Genomic DNA, 14,968 nt, shown 5'->3' with positions numbered 1-14,968 from the left:
AAAAGGGCTCTGTCTGAGGATTTCAGTCTCCTGCTTATAGGTCTGTGATGTAGGAAGTGTCTAATTATAGTTTTACTGAATGATTTTGTATGACATTTAACATGTTTGTTTGATTTTCAGGGTCCGCAAGTGTCAGAACCTTCAGTGGATGCCCTCTAAGATGATCCTTCAGAAGCAGGGCAAAGGCAAGAAGGACAAGAAGAAGAACAAGGTGTCTGAGAAGAAGGAGGGCCTTCATCTGGTCAAGATCCCTGGCTCAGAGCCCGCCGTGAAATCTGCCCCTGCGGTTCTAGTGAAGGAGGAGGCTCCCCGCAAGAAGAGCGAAACACCCCCTCCCCCAAAGCTCGGAGAGGAGAAGTCGAGATCATCTCAGCAGTCCTCTCCGGCCCTTACGCCCTCCCTTTCCCCAAAAGATGACCTTACACAGACCCACAGTGTAGTGCCAGTCCAGGCCCAGTCTTCAGCCTCGACACCGGACCCCAAACAGCCCTCTGCCCTTAGTGGTGTGAGCAGGAAGGGACACAAGCCCCAGCAGCCTGTACCTCCTGCGTCCTCTTCCTCCTCCTCTTCTTCCTCTTCATCCTCTTCGGGCTCCTCGTCTTCTGCGTCCTCCTCTTCCTCCAACTCCTCTTCGGCCCAGAACTCCCCTGCCCCAGCTACACAGACTCAGCAGCCTCCGCAGCAGCATCAGCAACAGACGCCGCCGGCTGGTCAGCCACCTCCCAAAAGAGACGCCATTCCACCATGTGACCCCAAAAAGAAGCCTCAGCCACAACTGTCGCAACAGCAGGGTCAGGTCACAGGTACGTGCATCTGTTCTGATTACAGGCTAATAATGCCTAACTTATACTCTGTGACTGTCACACCGTGGTGTCGCTTTTTTTTGGCAAGCGACACTGTCCTTTGACGCGAGTAAGTGAATTGAGCCGTATTTAACCACATGAACCCTAGCGTCCTTATTCTGAAGCGAGCATCTAACGTTTAAGTGGGTTTAAGTGGTTAAGTGGCCATGCGTGTATTATTTACACACGTATGGTCATTGCAAGTTATACTGTATCTTTATGTATCCCTTTTGATTTCCCAGCACTTGAATTGAAACAGCAGAAGAAGCTTACTCCACGCTCTCTTCCACCAACTCCTAAACAGAGACCAAAAGACAAGGTAAGAACTCTTTTAACTCACGATGATTACTGTCTGTTGACATGATAGTAATTTTTTTTTTTTTTTCACTGTTTTGTTTATTCAAGACTCAGGGTATACAGTAAATCAAACAAAATGTCAGTATATGTGACACACCCATACGGAACATATCAAAGAAATAACATGTACATATATAAATGTTGTGAGCACCATACACAAAATATTGTGGCAGCATCAAATAAAATAAAATAAAAAGTTGCATAGTCCTATGCTAACATGGAAGCGACATTGATAACCACATAACCTGAACCAAGTTTTAAAACAAAAACAAGACAAACATACGACAAGACAAGACAAGACAACATGGCATGGTCATTGGTCACCCTTTCAAAACACAATGGACGTGGCAGTGCATCCACACATGGCTCCTAATAATAAATATACTGAACAACCCAGCTTCGTTGGGAATCTAGCATGCTCAAATCCAGGATTAAACTCATTCAATCTGGAATATCTTGAAACTGCAAGTCATTTACTAGTGCGAGGAAGGGGCCCCATGTGTCCTCAAATTTGGATACCGAGCCTCTCAGGGTACATCTAATTTTTTCTAATTTAATAAAGTGGAGTACGTCTCTAATCCAGTGGAGATGGGTTGGGGGAGCAGAGGACTTCCATTTCATCAGAATTAGACGCCTAGCTAAGAGAGTGGTAAAGGCCACCAAGTGAGCTTCGTATTTTGACAGGAACAGATCAGGGGAAGAGATTCCGAAAATAGCTGTCATTACATTTGGTTCAAATGGTACCCCAACACTACTCGACATAGTGTCAAAGATCTTAGTCCAATACCTACGTAAAGAAGGGCATGACCAAAACATGTATATACGTGGCAGGGGCCGAACGACACCTATCACACAGGGGATCAATATCACCATATATTTTGGATAACCTAACTTTAGTGAAATGCACACGATGGATGATTTTGCATTGGATTAGCCCATGCCTCGCACAAATGGAAGAAGAGTGGACAAGACGTAAAATATCTTCCCAATCACCATCTGAGATTTCTTCTCCGAAATCCTCTTCCCATCTGTTCTTAATATTTTCTATTGAAGTAGGCCGCAAAGAGAAAATACAATTGTACATACCGATATTAGGCCCTTTGTGCTCGACAATGGAGTTAAGAAGGAATCAACCACAGTGGCCTCTAGAAGGTTTGGAAATACAGGGTTAAGGCTACGCACAAAACTGCGAATCTGAAGATATCGAAAGAAGTGTTGATTTGAAAGGGAATATTTCCCAGACAGCTGTTGAAAGGAGGCAAATACCTTGTCAATATACAGATCACTGAGCTTTGTAATACCAAGTGATGACCATAAAGAGAAGGTATTATCACTCAAAGATGGATGGAATAAAGGGTTTGCTGTTATACATGATAGTAAATTTTGTAAAGTTCAAAGCCTTGGGTGGGAACCAACGCTTCTCGAGCCATGGGGCCCAGAGGGCAGGAGCCTATCTCCTATTTCCGTAGCGTGAGGCAGCTTGATGTACAAGTACACCCCCTGGACATGATGTACAAGTACACCCCCTGGACATGATGTACAAGTACTCCCTGGACATGATGTACAAGTACACCCTCCGGATATGACGCTAGTAATGTCACAGGGACTTACCCCAAATCCAACTCTGGATGCTGAGTGCCACACAGAGTGTACCAGGGGGGAACTCTAGACACAGACCACTGAACTGGTGTTGACATGTAGACACTAGACAGAGCCATTATCATTTATGATAGCTGGTTATTTATGACCCAGATAACCCTTACCTACATGGTGACATGCTGAAACATGCCTGACAAATAATAAGACGCCTTTTAAAAACATTTATATGACCGGGCGGGAGCCGTCCGATTCACAAGCGGCCTCTCTGACCTCCTGAGCCACTGCCGCCCCATCAATATAGTGCAGTGGTTCTCAAACGTTTTGGTGCCAAGGACCCCCAAATTTATATATATATTTGGCTGCGACCACCATCTGAAAATGTTTTGTGCCAGGGACCCTCAGAAGAGAAGATTTTTAACGTATAAACGGATAAAGTGGTAAATAATATTGTGATGCTGTATTAACACATTTGTTGGAGGTCCTCCTGAACATAAAACAGCATTGTCCACAATGCACAAACAAACTCCCTGGTGTTCTTCCAGTCCGTCATGTTGGATGTTCACGCTGCGTTCAAACTGTGACTCATCTCTTTGCATTTCCTCTCCTTCCATCTGTCCACTTTTTTTAAGCAGGAGAAGCCGCTGGCCACTAAAACCCCTGGCAGCAGTACTTTAAACTGGCTGAGCACTCCCTCGACTGGGGGCCAGCAGGCCAAGCCCAGAGCGCCCTGCGACGGAGTGCATCGTATCCGAGTGGATTTCAAGAGGGACCATGACGTGGAGAAGGTGTGGGAAGCAGGCGGCCTCAGCCTGCTCACATCCGTGCCTGTCACACCCAGGGTGCTGTGCTTCCTGTGTGCCAGCAGCGGAAACGTGGAGGTGAGAACAACAACAAGCACACAGAATCAGAGGAAGAGTAGCAAGGCCACACAAGTCATTCCTTGTTCTCTGTTCTCTTTCTGTCAATCGACATGAACAATGAGAATAGATTTGTATAATGTACTAAATTGATTAGCCACTTTAAAGGTAAGGTAAGTGATATTTATTTGTTAAAGGGATTGTGACCTACATACATTTTCTGAGCTTAATTGCACCCAAAACATATATATTTTTAAACATATCGAAAAATAATGACACTATTAACTGTCTATTTATCCTACTGCATTCAAAATAGTTAAATTCTTTTTTCATAAGAATCGATTATGTTTTATAATTGACTAGTTCGATTAACTGTTGCAACCCTAGTGGTGATTTTTCTGTGGCGTTGGTTTTGTACACACTCACTGTGAGCTTTTGTCCTTTCTCTTCCTCTCAATTTATAGAATACTATAAAGTGAGGAATGAATATTAAGTGAAGCCTGGGTAAACAAACTGCCCATCTGCATTGACACTAAATGCTTTCAAGCCACGTGCTAACCCCTCAAGTTCCCATTTAACCAGACAATTAGCGTTAAGCACTCCAGAGATCTATGGTAATGTAGTTATGTGTACACTGAGCTCTCGTAAAAAAAACAACAACAACCTAATTGTCTCTTTTTCCCCCCTCCTTCTTCCTCTGTCTTCTCTAGTTTGTCTTCTGCCAGGTGTGCTGCGAGCCATTCCATCTCTTCTGCTTGGGGGAGACTGAGCGCCCCCTTCGGGAACAGTGGGAGAACTGGTGCTGCCGACGATGCCGCTTCTGCCAGGCATGCGGGCGCCAGCACCAGAAAACTAAAGTAAGTACCACCACTGCTTCGTACTTAAAGGACCATTTTCAACCTTGTCTTCATGTAATTGGTCCTTGCTCATTATAATATGGCACAGTTTTATTTGTCTACTGGACCCTTTTCCACCTAAAAAACTTTGAACCAGTGCCGTTCAAGATTCTTGGAACCACGGTGCTTTCTAGTGAATCGGACGTGAACCGGCCTGTGTTTCCAACAGATGTAACCTGAGCTATTTTGCTCCGGTTCAGTTGGTGGGGCTAATGTAGCTAAACACCAAAAGTTGAAAAGAAGAATGATACGTCATACACACGAGTGTCACAGATCATATCATATCATATGGCTCTGTGGTGTTCATCGTTAAGCATTGAACTTCCAATACCAGTACCTTGGTAGTTGGTAACACTGTGGGATCGAATGCCCCTCCCCCTTTTTTAATCTAAAATGCGTTGCAAATTATTTCGTTAGGTTTAGGGATAGTTTTTGTCAACCCCCAGCGAGGCGGACCACTCGGCCCACTTGGTGAGAACAGGAAGTAGTGACAGCTCCCAGTTTACACAATGGTTTTGGTTGGATCATTTCATTTTTGCTTTGGCAATGTAAATGTATGGTTTTTCATGCTTATAGTTATAAAGCTATTTGGGTTTAATTAAGATGGCGGATCGTTTGGATTACCAATGAGCGTTCATGCTGTTATTGCACATGTCATTGTTTGTTTTGGGAGAATGTTCCCCCAGAATAGTTATGCTGCGTTATAAAGTATAAAGTCATTTTCAATCTGTGCTAAAGGTAATCGGATATTCTCTCAAACTTTCCTTGTGACATTCTGTATCTTAAGGGGGAAAGATTTACATATTTACGTACAGACGTTATGAACTTATGACATAATAATAATAATATTTATTGTCCCGAATGATATTCATCTCCACAGTCTGTTCAATCAATCACTCACATGAGGTCCCCAGTGTATACAGAACCATCCTATCGGCGGGGCAGTTTGTTTAATGCCACGATGGCTGAGGGAACAAAACACCTACTGAAACAGACCTATTTCCATGGCAATTGGTTCTGTATCTTTGTCCAGGCAAGAGGTTAAAAAAGCGATACAGGGGATGATCAGTGTCACTTGATATTGAAAGTGCTAGCCATATGATGGCCTTGTTGTTCTTATCAGAAAGTGTGGGTGTAGGAAGTCTGAGAAGCCGAGAATCTTAGAAGCAATGCGGGTAATACTGAAAAGTTCGTTTCTGTTGGGCATGGACAGTATGGTAAAATGAAGTTGCTGTAAATTCGCAAGTTCGACTCACTTACAAGATGTGGAGCCATAAAGACTTGCTTTATTTCTCATGTGGCTTTCATTTGAGTTTAACTGTTAACATAAAATGTAAGGACGGATCGTTAGTGGCAAAGACTACTGGGTTGTCTTCATAGATCATAACTTCTATTGATTTGTTCCCACTCTCTGGAACACGCACTCCACTCAAATCTGTAAAACAAAATCCTTACTTTCACACATTCAGTGGACAGGAAATGATGATTAATTTCCTAACACATACTTGAGAGAAGTCTAGCATGAACCGCGTTTGAACTGCTTATTCGTAGCTCTAGTCTCTTTTATGACAAAGTATAAAATAGGGCATTCATTTATGGAAACCACACCGTGTGAACTGAGCAGTGCAGGCTGCTCAACAATACCGCTGCTTGGCAGCAGTTATAGTTCAGTGCTCAGTGTGAATGGCCCTTTAGGCTGCTCAACAGTGCCACTTGAAGGTACTGTAGGTCACCCAGTGGTATTGCATCTGTTGAGGCTGTACTACAAACTTACACATAGAGAGAGAGAGGGGGGGGGTGGCTTAAAGCAGACATTTTAAGTCCATAGACGTCATGCTCAAAAAGGGTGAATAAGACAAACATAAAAAGTCCATTGCCTTGGCTGCCACATGACGTCATGTCTGAAAGCCAGACATAAAAATATGAAATATGGAGATACCCTACAACCCCTCCCACTCCCTCAGATCAGCTAACACGGGGAAGCTGTCAGAACCTTCCCTAAACATCTGGGACAACGAGGACAGCATCTATGTGAACTAATGTGACTTTTTAAATGATCTTAACCTTTAACCTCACACCTTAATTGTCTCTTCCCTGTAGCAGCAGCTGCTAGAGTGTGATAAGTGCCGTAACAGCTATCATCCAGAGTGCCTGGGTCCCAACCATCCCACCAGACCCACCAAGAAGAAGAGAGTCTGGGTATGGATGCCTCCTCCTCTGTTCCACAACCTTCTTCCATTCACCACACATAGTTCTCACAGGACGCTAGCCTAAAGCAATGGTTCTCAGACGGTTTCATGTCAAGGACCCCCAAAATTATATGTATTTTATGCCAGGGGCCTCCAGAAGCAACGATTGTTGTTAGAAATGTTCGTTTTAAATCTGGTAGCATCATCACACTACAGGATACTCTTATGATATTATCTCATCAGATTATTTTAAACATGCACAGACTACACCATTTTAAAACAATGAGACACACTACAGGATTCTATTCAGATTCTCTGTGTTGACCGAATGCAGCACCATGTCATCACATACGGAAGCTGCAGCAGTAGCTCACTGGCAGATGGTAAACAATGAATGGAGCCGGTTTATTTGCAGTGGTGACAAACGGTTGTTATAAATTATGTCTGAGAAGACACGTTTATAGACTGTGTTCTTCCCACGTATCTACAAGCCTCAGCTGTCCCAACACACCACAGGTTGTTTGGAGCGGTCTCCCTGTCTACAGTTCAGTCATTCACTTCACGTCTGTGTGCTTGTAGTCTGTCGCGACTTGTCAGGGTGGGGGTCCCCTGTTCAAAAAAATTAGATTAATTTGGGGGGGGGGGGGGGCTCTCTGTCAGTTTGAGAACCCTTGTTATAGATTGTCACCTTCACACCAGTGTCACTTTGTACATACAGCTGTCTGCAAAGTGTCACAGTTGCTGACATTTATTTTGTCTGCTGTGTTCTTACACACTGCCCAGGTCTGCACCAAGTGTGTGCGATGTAAGAGTTGCGGAGCCACCAAACCAGGGAAGTCCTGGGACGCCCAGTGGTCACATGACTTCTCCATGTGTCATGACTGTGCCAAACTCTTTGCTAAAGGTGAGCGCTCAACATCTGTCATGACTGTGCATTGATTGATTGATTGAAGTATGTATTAACAGTTTGCATAATTACAGAAGGTGTACTCTGCAGGCCAAAGAGTACACCTTCATGATGTCACTGATCACATGACCTCCATGTCTAGCTAAACAGAACGGGGGGACTTTTTATTATTTCCACACAACAACTCTAAGGTATATTAATGACACAGTTCAATGTTGAAAATGAGTGGTATTCCCCTTTAGCTTGGAAAAGGATCAGCATACTTAACGGAAAAGGATCTGCATACTTGCACTTGTAAGCAGCACCCACTACTAGCTGTAGCGCTATGCACACCTCGTTGTGAAAAGTACTTTGCAAATACAATTATCATCAGTAGTTGTTGTTGAAATGTTCATTGTTAATCTGAAAACTCACCTCTTCAGATTCCACCTTAGTCTGTAGCACTGTTGCCCTAGCCTTGACGACCATGCAGTCTTATGCAAAGGTTAAATGTTAATTAGACAGATGCCAAGTTAATTTGTTGAACTATAGTTTGTATAGTTTCAATTATACAGATTATGTTTAGAACATTTGATATTATACTGCTTAGACTAATGATAGATTCTTTGTTTTACGTACAGTATGATCCTAGATTACTATGTCTAATTGTCTATGCATTTGATGCATTACCTCGTGTTTACCTGCTTACTGTAAATCGCTCTGGAATAAGATCGCCTGCCAAATGCCTAAATTGTTGATAGTAATGCCGGTGGTCTAAGTTTGTCAATGTTGAATCTCTCAGGGAACTTCTGCCCACTGTGTGATAAGTGCTACGATGACGACGACTACGATAGCAAGATGATGCAGTGTGGTCGCTGTGACCACTGGGTCCACGCCAGGTGTGAGAACCTCACAGGTCAGTAGCAGCGTCCATCCATCCTCCACATGATTTATGACACATCCTATAATACTAAGGGGACCATCACTACTACTAAGAGTCGCTAGAAACCCTTTGCCAGCAGAAAAAAACATTGTACTGTAGTACAGTACAGTACTGTAGGTCGCAGTGACTTATTGTCTGTATCGGCCGAGAACATGGATGTCTAACCCCTTTTCAATGTGCTGTACCCCTTGGGAGATGGATTGCTGAGGTGGAATGCAACACCTACCAACTCCCTACACTTAGTGCACGTCTTAGTTACTCAAGCCATGGTACCAACTGAGCTAGTACCCCGTGCTAGTACAGTAGCATTGTTTGATAAGTACATTTACAGGTATTTCGCTTATTTAGTATGATTTCTGTTTTCACCAGTGAGGGGACAAATGATTAAATAGTGACAGGCCATCTTATGCGTGCTCTCTGTGGGTGAGACATTGAAGGATGTTGGACCTGACAGCGGGTTTGTGACTTGTCCTTCCTAGATGAGATGTATGAGCTGCTGTCCAAGCTGCCAGAGAGCGTGGCCTACACCTGCACCAACTGTACGGAGCAGCAGCCGGCCGAGTGGAGGACGGCCCTGGAGAAGGAGCTGAAGGGCTGCGTCCGACACATCCTCACTGCACTACTCAACTCACGCACCTCCACACACCTGCTGCGCTACAGACAGGTGACACAACAACGCACAGCAGCATTTTTGTTTGGTCCCCCACCACTGAAAAACTAAGCTTCAGACTTCCCACAACTAGAAGCTCGACCAAAAAGAAGGATGTGACACAGAAACCTGTGGCCTGTAGAATGATGTCACCATAGGTGTGCGTCTCTGTTTGATGACGTTGCGTAGAGTGGTCCTAATGGGCAAAAGAGGTGGCTGAAATGTGCTTGAGTTTTAAATTAACTGTACACTATGTGAAGACCTTGAGGGCGGAATAATAATAATAATAATAAGCAGAGTACTTAGCAGAATAGAAAGTGTGGAGGCAAGTGGAGTGCTGGTAAGCTCGGCCCTAGCAAAAACTACCCCAAATGGACAACACCCCTCCACATTCTGTTGTTGACAATAGTGATTATATCATCTGTAATGTATTACAAATACAAATTGTTAATGCAACCATCCTTTGACATTGTTCCTCCTGGCAATTGAGTATTCGAACGATGCAGTTTCAGCCATAAGTTGGGTCCAGTCTGTGAGCTCTGGTGTTACTGTAGCTGGGCTCTTCCAATTTCTCAGTATCGCACGCGCGCGCACACACACACACACACACACACACACACACACACACACACACACACACACACACACACACACACACACACACACACACACACGTCTGAATGCCATGCCAGCATGCACCACCAATCCACATGCAACCCATTGCACTTGAGGGTAAAATGTGCTATTGTGTCAGGCGGTGAAGCCTCCAGAGCTGAACCCAGAGACGGAGGAGAGTCTGCCATCCCGTCGCTCTCCAGAAGGACCCGATCCTCCCGTCCTGACCGAGGTCACCCCCCCGGCCCCCAGCGACGCCCCTCCTGACCTGGAGTCTGTAGAGAAGAAGATGGATCTGGGCCACTATAAATCAGTGGTGAGTTTGTTTCCTTTTTTCTGCAGCCTTTGACTCACACAAGGACTCATATGTAACCACTTTAACCCTGGTGTAGCAGTAGTGGCACATAATTAGTGCAATTTCAAAATAAATTTGATTTCTTGTGCCGTTCGGTGTTAAAGCTCCACTCTGAAACTTTTTCTTTGTTAATTAAAATGTTAATGACCAATATGTAGGGCGGAGTATGTTAATACAATATAACTAACACAACTGCGGTGGTTGTATTTGGCAGCCCTGCTGACATTTCGATCATGTGGTAGAACGTGTATGACTAATGCTGGTTCACAGGTGGTATCGCATGAAGGTTAAATTGTATTTGTCCCCTGGCTGAGCAAGCAGTGGTGCATGATCTATTGCCTCAGTGGTGAACATTTCAGCATTTGACACTTGAAACTAAAAGACTATACTGGCGTCCTATTTGTAATTGTTTTTCCTCATTAATGTCTTGTCTCGCAGTACTCGAAGGAGAACTCACCTGAGTAATTGTGTCCATTTGGGCCACAGACAGTGTAAAGGTCATTTCAAGCGGGCAGCGATTAACGTGCCTAGTAATTAATTTTCGATGAGACCTGTGTTTTTTTTTTTTTTGTACATGCGGAGAAGTCGAGGGCCGACAACGCAAGCGTATTTACGTGAGCCTGTGAAATTGTCGCGTGCATGCTCATGGCACGAAGGTGCACACGCCCGCGACTGACTAGACCTGGATTCTATTGAGCTTTTTTTACGCTTGCGTTGTCATGCACGTCATGACCAGACATGGAGAAGACCTGTCGTTGATCCAGGCGACAACACCTGCGTTAATCGATGCCCGTCTGAAAGGGGCTTTAGACTTTAGACAATATGCATGTTAAAAGGCAATGATAACATAACTATAATATACATAACATAACTAATTATTTGAGTGTTTTCTCAGGGGACATGTCAAATCTCTTCCAAGTTGGTTTGGTTTAATTTCGTACTGAAATTAACCGAATGCATTTTCAAAAACAAACCACAGTACCGCATGTTCTAAGAAAGCTTCAGGCCTGCTGGTTCAGCACCATGGACAGGGTCAGCAGTCAGTGAACTTCAGCACAGCTATGGAGCAATGTGCATACCTCAGCAAGATAAAAAGGCATTCTGTCTGTTCTACTAAGACTTGCAATTTATAATTTAGGCATTTTTAGCAGACACTCTTATCCCAGAGTTACTTACATTAAGCAAGGTAAACGCATAAATCAAATGCAGAGAGACAGTTTAGTGCAGGGGTATTCAACTAGATTTGGCAGGGGGCCACAAGTGTAAGATTACTTAAAGTTGGGGGCCACAAGACAACAAAAACAAAGGTAACAATTTACTGTTTTACCGGAAACAAAAGTTGCATACTTTTTCAACATAAAAGAGCATAACATGAGTTTAGAGTGCATTTCGTCCATCACATGCCATCTCCCTCCATTTGTAGTTACCTATTTCTTATTTTTAGGGGATTTTTTCCATCACACAAAATAAACAATTCTCCATCTGATCCATTAACTTTTACACACACCAAACACTTCAACATGTCAGCCTGCCCCAATACTCTTCACACCAAGACCAAGACACCAAGACACTGGGGCACAAACAAAGTCTAAATGACTGATGTTGCAATGAGACATTGTGCGTGTCAGAATGTCAATATCCGGCATGTTGTGCTTTCAAGATAACAAGCACTTAGATGCATCACATTTGTCTTCAGATTCCAAGTCTAATACCAGTTTTAAAAAAAAGAATTGTAGTTGTTGATCATTTCTTGATATTGTCTCTGTCGGGTGCAAACCTCATATCTCCAAAACTGTAAAAACGGAAAAACTAGCATATCGTGCTTGTAGATCTGCTACATTTTTATGCTTTTGTGTGACGCTGTAGCATGATCAAGTAGGACGTTAATTTGCGGAAAAAAACACAAAATGTCTGAATATGGAAATAAGAGGTTTCAGCGATGTATTCCATTGTGGTGTCCTTAACAGCGTTTCGTCAGTATTGCCTCCGTATTGCATGATCAAGGGTGTAGATTTTCAAACACCTGGGCAGAGACATGCCTGCCTGGGGACAGACTGAGTACTTACCATAAAAGTTCAGCAGAAGTTCACTTTAGCAGAATGGCAGAAGAGAGGGGCTGAGAAAGCATGCTGAAGACAGAGACACAAGGGCTTTTCGACACAGGTTCGCGAGGTAGATTTCTCCCTGTGAATAAAAGCAGTATGAATTGAAGTATTTTGTTTCTGTCAGACATATACTATTCGATCTCCATATTTTTGCTCAATGAATGCCCTACCTGATCATACTACAGCGTCACACAAAAGTAGCAGATCCACAAGCTCGAAATGCGGCTCGAAACACAGTTTGACCTTGTAGATCTGCCACTTTTGAATTTGAATCCTGAAAAGTTTTGGACATAATGAGGCTTCTACCCGACAGACGATAACCAAATTCATATGGTGGCAATTCCGGTGGAAGATGTAAGGACGCCACAATGGAATATATATATCTCAACTTACTGCATCATCAACTTATGTATTAGTACAACGTGTTTCGCCGTGAGCTTCGTCAGGTGCTATGTTGTCCGTCTTTGTTCCCTGGAGTGTGCAGTCCCTTCGTTTATCTCTATAATAATAATAATAATAATAATAATAATAATAATAAATATATATATATATATATATATATAACTATTCCTTATTTATTTTACTTGACTTGGAATCTGAAGACAAAGACAATGCCGATGTAGATATGTTAATGCTTGTTATCTTGATAGTCCATTGGGCTGTACTGTACATTGACACTCGTATGCGCAATAACCGAATCGCAACATCTGAAAGGGTGCTTTGTTTATACTTGGTTGCGGGCCGGTGTCGTGCACCGAACATGGCAGATCTACAAGCATAAAATAGCATATGATTGTTTTGTTTATTTATTTTCGTGTCATGCACACCTTGTGCCCAACCCTCATGGGTTTATAAGACACCATTTCACATTTGCAATTACAGCATGTTTTACATTACATAATTTATGCATTTTACAGCATGTTTACATTACATAATTCATTATATTACACCTCAGATGTATACAGAGTACTCTGTCTTCTTTCCCAAGCTTGACAAATAAAATCTGCTACAACGAAAGTCCCTTTGGCAAAACATATCTCCATTTTTACATAGTCATTTAAATCTAGGAAATCCCCACATATAGAAGACATCTTATCAACCAAAATATCCTCATCTATATTAACAAGTGAGAAGTTGTCACGTGGCGCAAAAGATGTTCTGTCACGTGGCGCAAAAGATGTGGCACTAGCCAATGAAAAGATGTGCCCATAGCCAATGAAAAGATGTGCCCCCCATACCAACATCTGCGCAGCCGTCACTAGCCGTCACTTTCGGAACGTGCCCTGCGGGCGAGTTCCCACGGTACCGCAGGCGTGCATTGATGACATAAAGAACACCCTCTCATGTAATATTGCTTAAGTATACTATAGTTAGTAACACAAACCGTGTGTGTGTCTTTGTGTCTGTGTAGCTGGAGTTCAGTGATGACATCGTGCGGATCGTCCAGACGGCTATGAACAGTGATGGAGGGCAGCCGGAGAGCCGCAAGGCCAACAGCATGGTCAAGTCCTTCTTCATCCGGGTGAGAGAGAGAGAGAGAGCGACCACGTGCTAATACTGGAACCTTTATATCAGTGGTTCTCAAAGTGGGAGTGGATCCCCAGGGGTCCTTGAAGGGGTTCCATGGGGTCCCCAAAGAAATTAGGAACAGATAATTCCACTATTATTTCACTGGCTAAAAGTGAACCCAATGAAAGAAAGGATAACAATGACTATTCAGATGATAGGTTTCACCCCACTCACAGTATATACAGTTGACTACTAGACAGTTATAGAATTCTGCACTAAATTTAATCCAACAACTAAAATATGAGGGGTTTCTGGCACATCTTTCAAATGGGGGTCCACTGCTTATCCATACTTCCATTTGGGGGTACTTTACATGACATGTTTCAGAACCACTATTTTATATATTTTATAACAAACTTCACAATGACTCACATATTGCCACAATCACAGTAATAAACCAGACTTCAGTCCCATGTGCAGCATATGAGTCAATTAGCATGGGATTCACATAGGTTACTCATGCCATATGATATTGCTGCTGTCGGGAAGCAACCCTATATAACCATATTTCACTTTTTTATGTTGTTTCAGAAATAAATGTCCTAGTACAGTAGTTAATTTTGTTGTGTGACAGCGCAAAGGTAGAGAAAATTGCAAATCACGCTGCATTGTAGATTGGCACTTTGAAAAGTAGGTAGTGAGTGTGTCTGTGGGGTTTATCAACAATGAAAAGCATTAACAAGAATTTGTGACTAATTAATAACTACATTGGATCCACTAGAGCACAGGTTTTGCATTAGAAAAAAACACAAAGTTAAAATATGGAGATAAGAGGTTTCTTCCGGACAGCAACGATATACATACTAGCATTATGTTTGTATGATAATGTCGCTCATGTGGTCGTTTGTGTTTTCCCAGCAAATGGAGCGGCTCTTCCCATGGTTCAAAGTCAAAGAGTCCAGGTTCTGGGAAGCACAGAAAGTCTCTGCCAAGTAAGCATCAACACTAACAGTCACACAGTTATTACCAAGTGGTCGTACCAGGTGCACAATGAAGCTGCTATTCACAAAGTGTACGGGAGCCAACTATTGTGTAATGCTAGGAATCTGTTTTAATGCAAGTGTAGTCTACAGGATCCCTGCAGTAACTTAACCCCATGATTATTC

General features: G+C 43.0%; 1 protein-coding gene across 3 annotated transcripts in view; it reads left to right on the top strand.

Moving 5' to 3' along the window:
- Positions 1 to 14,968, top strand: part of kmt2a (lysine (K)-specific methyltransferase 2A) — a gene marked incomplete at its 5' end in the record, with an annotated part of 60,275 nt that overhangs the window by 20,677 nt on the left and 24,630 nt on the right. For 2 of the 3 annotated variants that reach the window (XM_083773717.1, XM_083773715.1), the window contains 11 exons: positions 121 to 803; positions 1,085 to 1,161; positions 3,428 to 3,676; positions 4,366 to 4,512; positions 6,652 to 6,750; positions 7,524 to 7,644; positions 8,429 to 8,542; positions 9,049 to 9,233; positions 9,973 to 10,149; positions 13,705 to 13,815; positions 14,721 to 14,794. In XM_083773717.1, the coding sequence (XP_083629843.1) occupies positions 121 to 803; positions 1,085 to 1,161; positions 3,428 to 3,676; positions 4,366 to 4,512; positions 6,652 to 6,750; positions 7,524 to 7,644; positions 8,429 to 8,542; positions 9,049 to 9,233; positions 9,973 to 10,149; positions 13,705 to 13,815; positions 14,721 to 14,794 (2,037 nt within the window). The remainder of the gene's footprint in view (positions 1 to 120; positions 804 to 1,084; positions 1,162 to 3,427; positions 3,677 to 4,365; positions 4,513 to 6,651; positions 6,751 to 7,523; positions 7,645 to 8,428; positions 8,543 to 9,048; positions 9,234 to 9,972; positions 10,150 to 13,704; positions 13,816 to 14,720; positions 14,795 to 14,968) is intronic. The other variant, XM_083773716.1, reaches the window with a different exon arrangement.

This window comes from Protomyctophum parallelum (assembly GCF_964188405.1).
Source record: "Protomyctophum parallelum genome assembly, chromosome: 9".
Lineage (NCBI taxonomy): Eukaryota > Metazoa > Chordata > Actinopteri > Myctophiformes > Myctophidae > Protomyctophum > Protomyctophum parallelum.
This window is presented reverse-complemented; position numbering and strand designations above follow the sequence as displayed.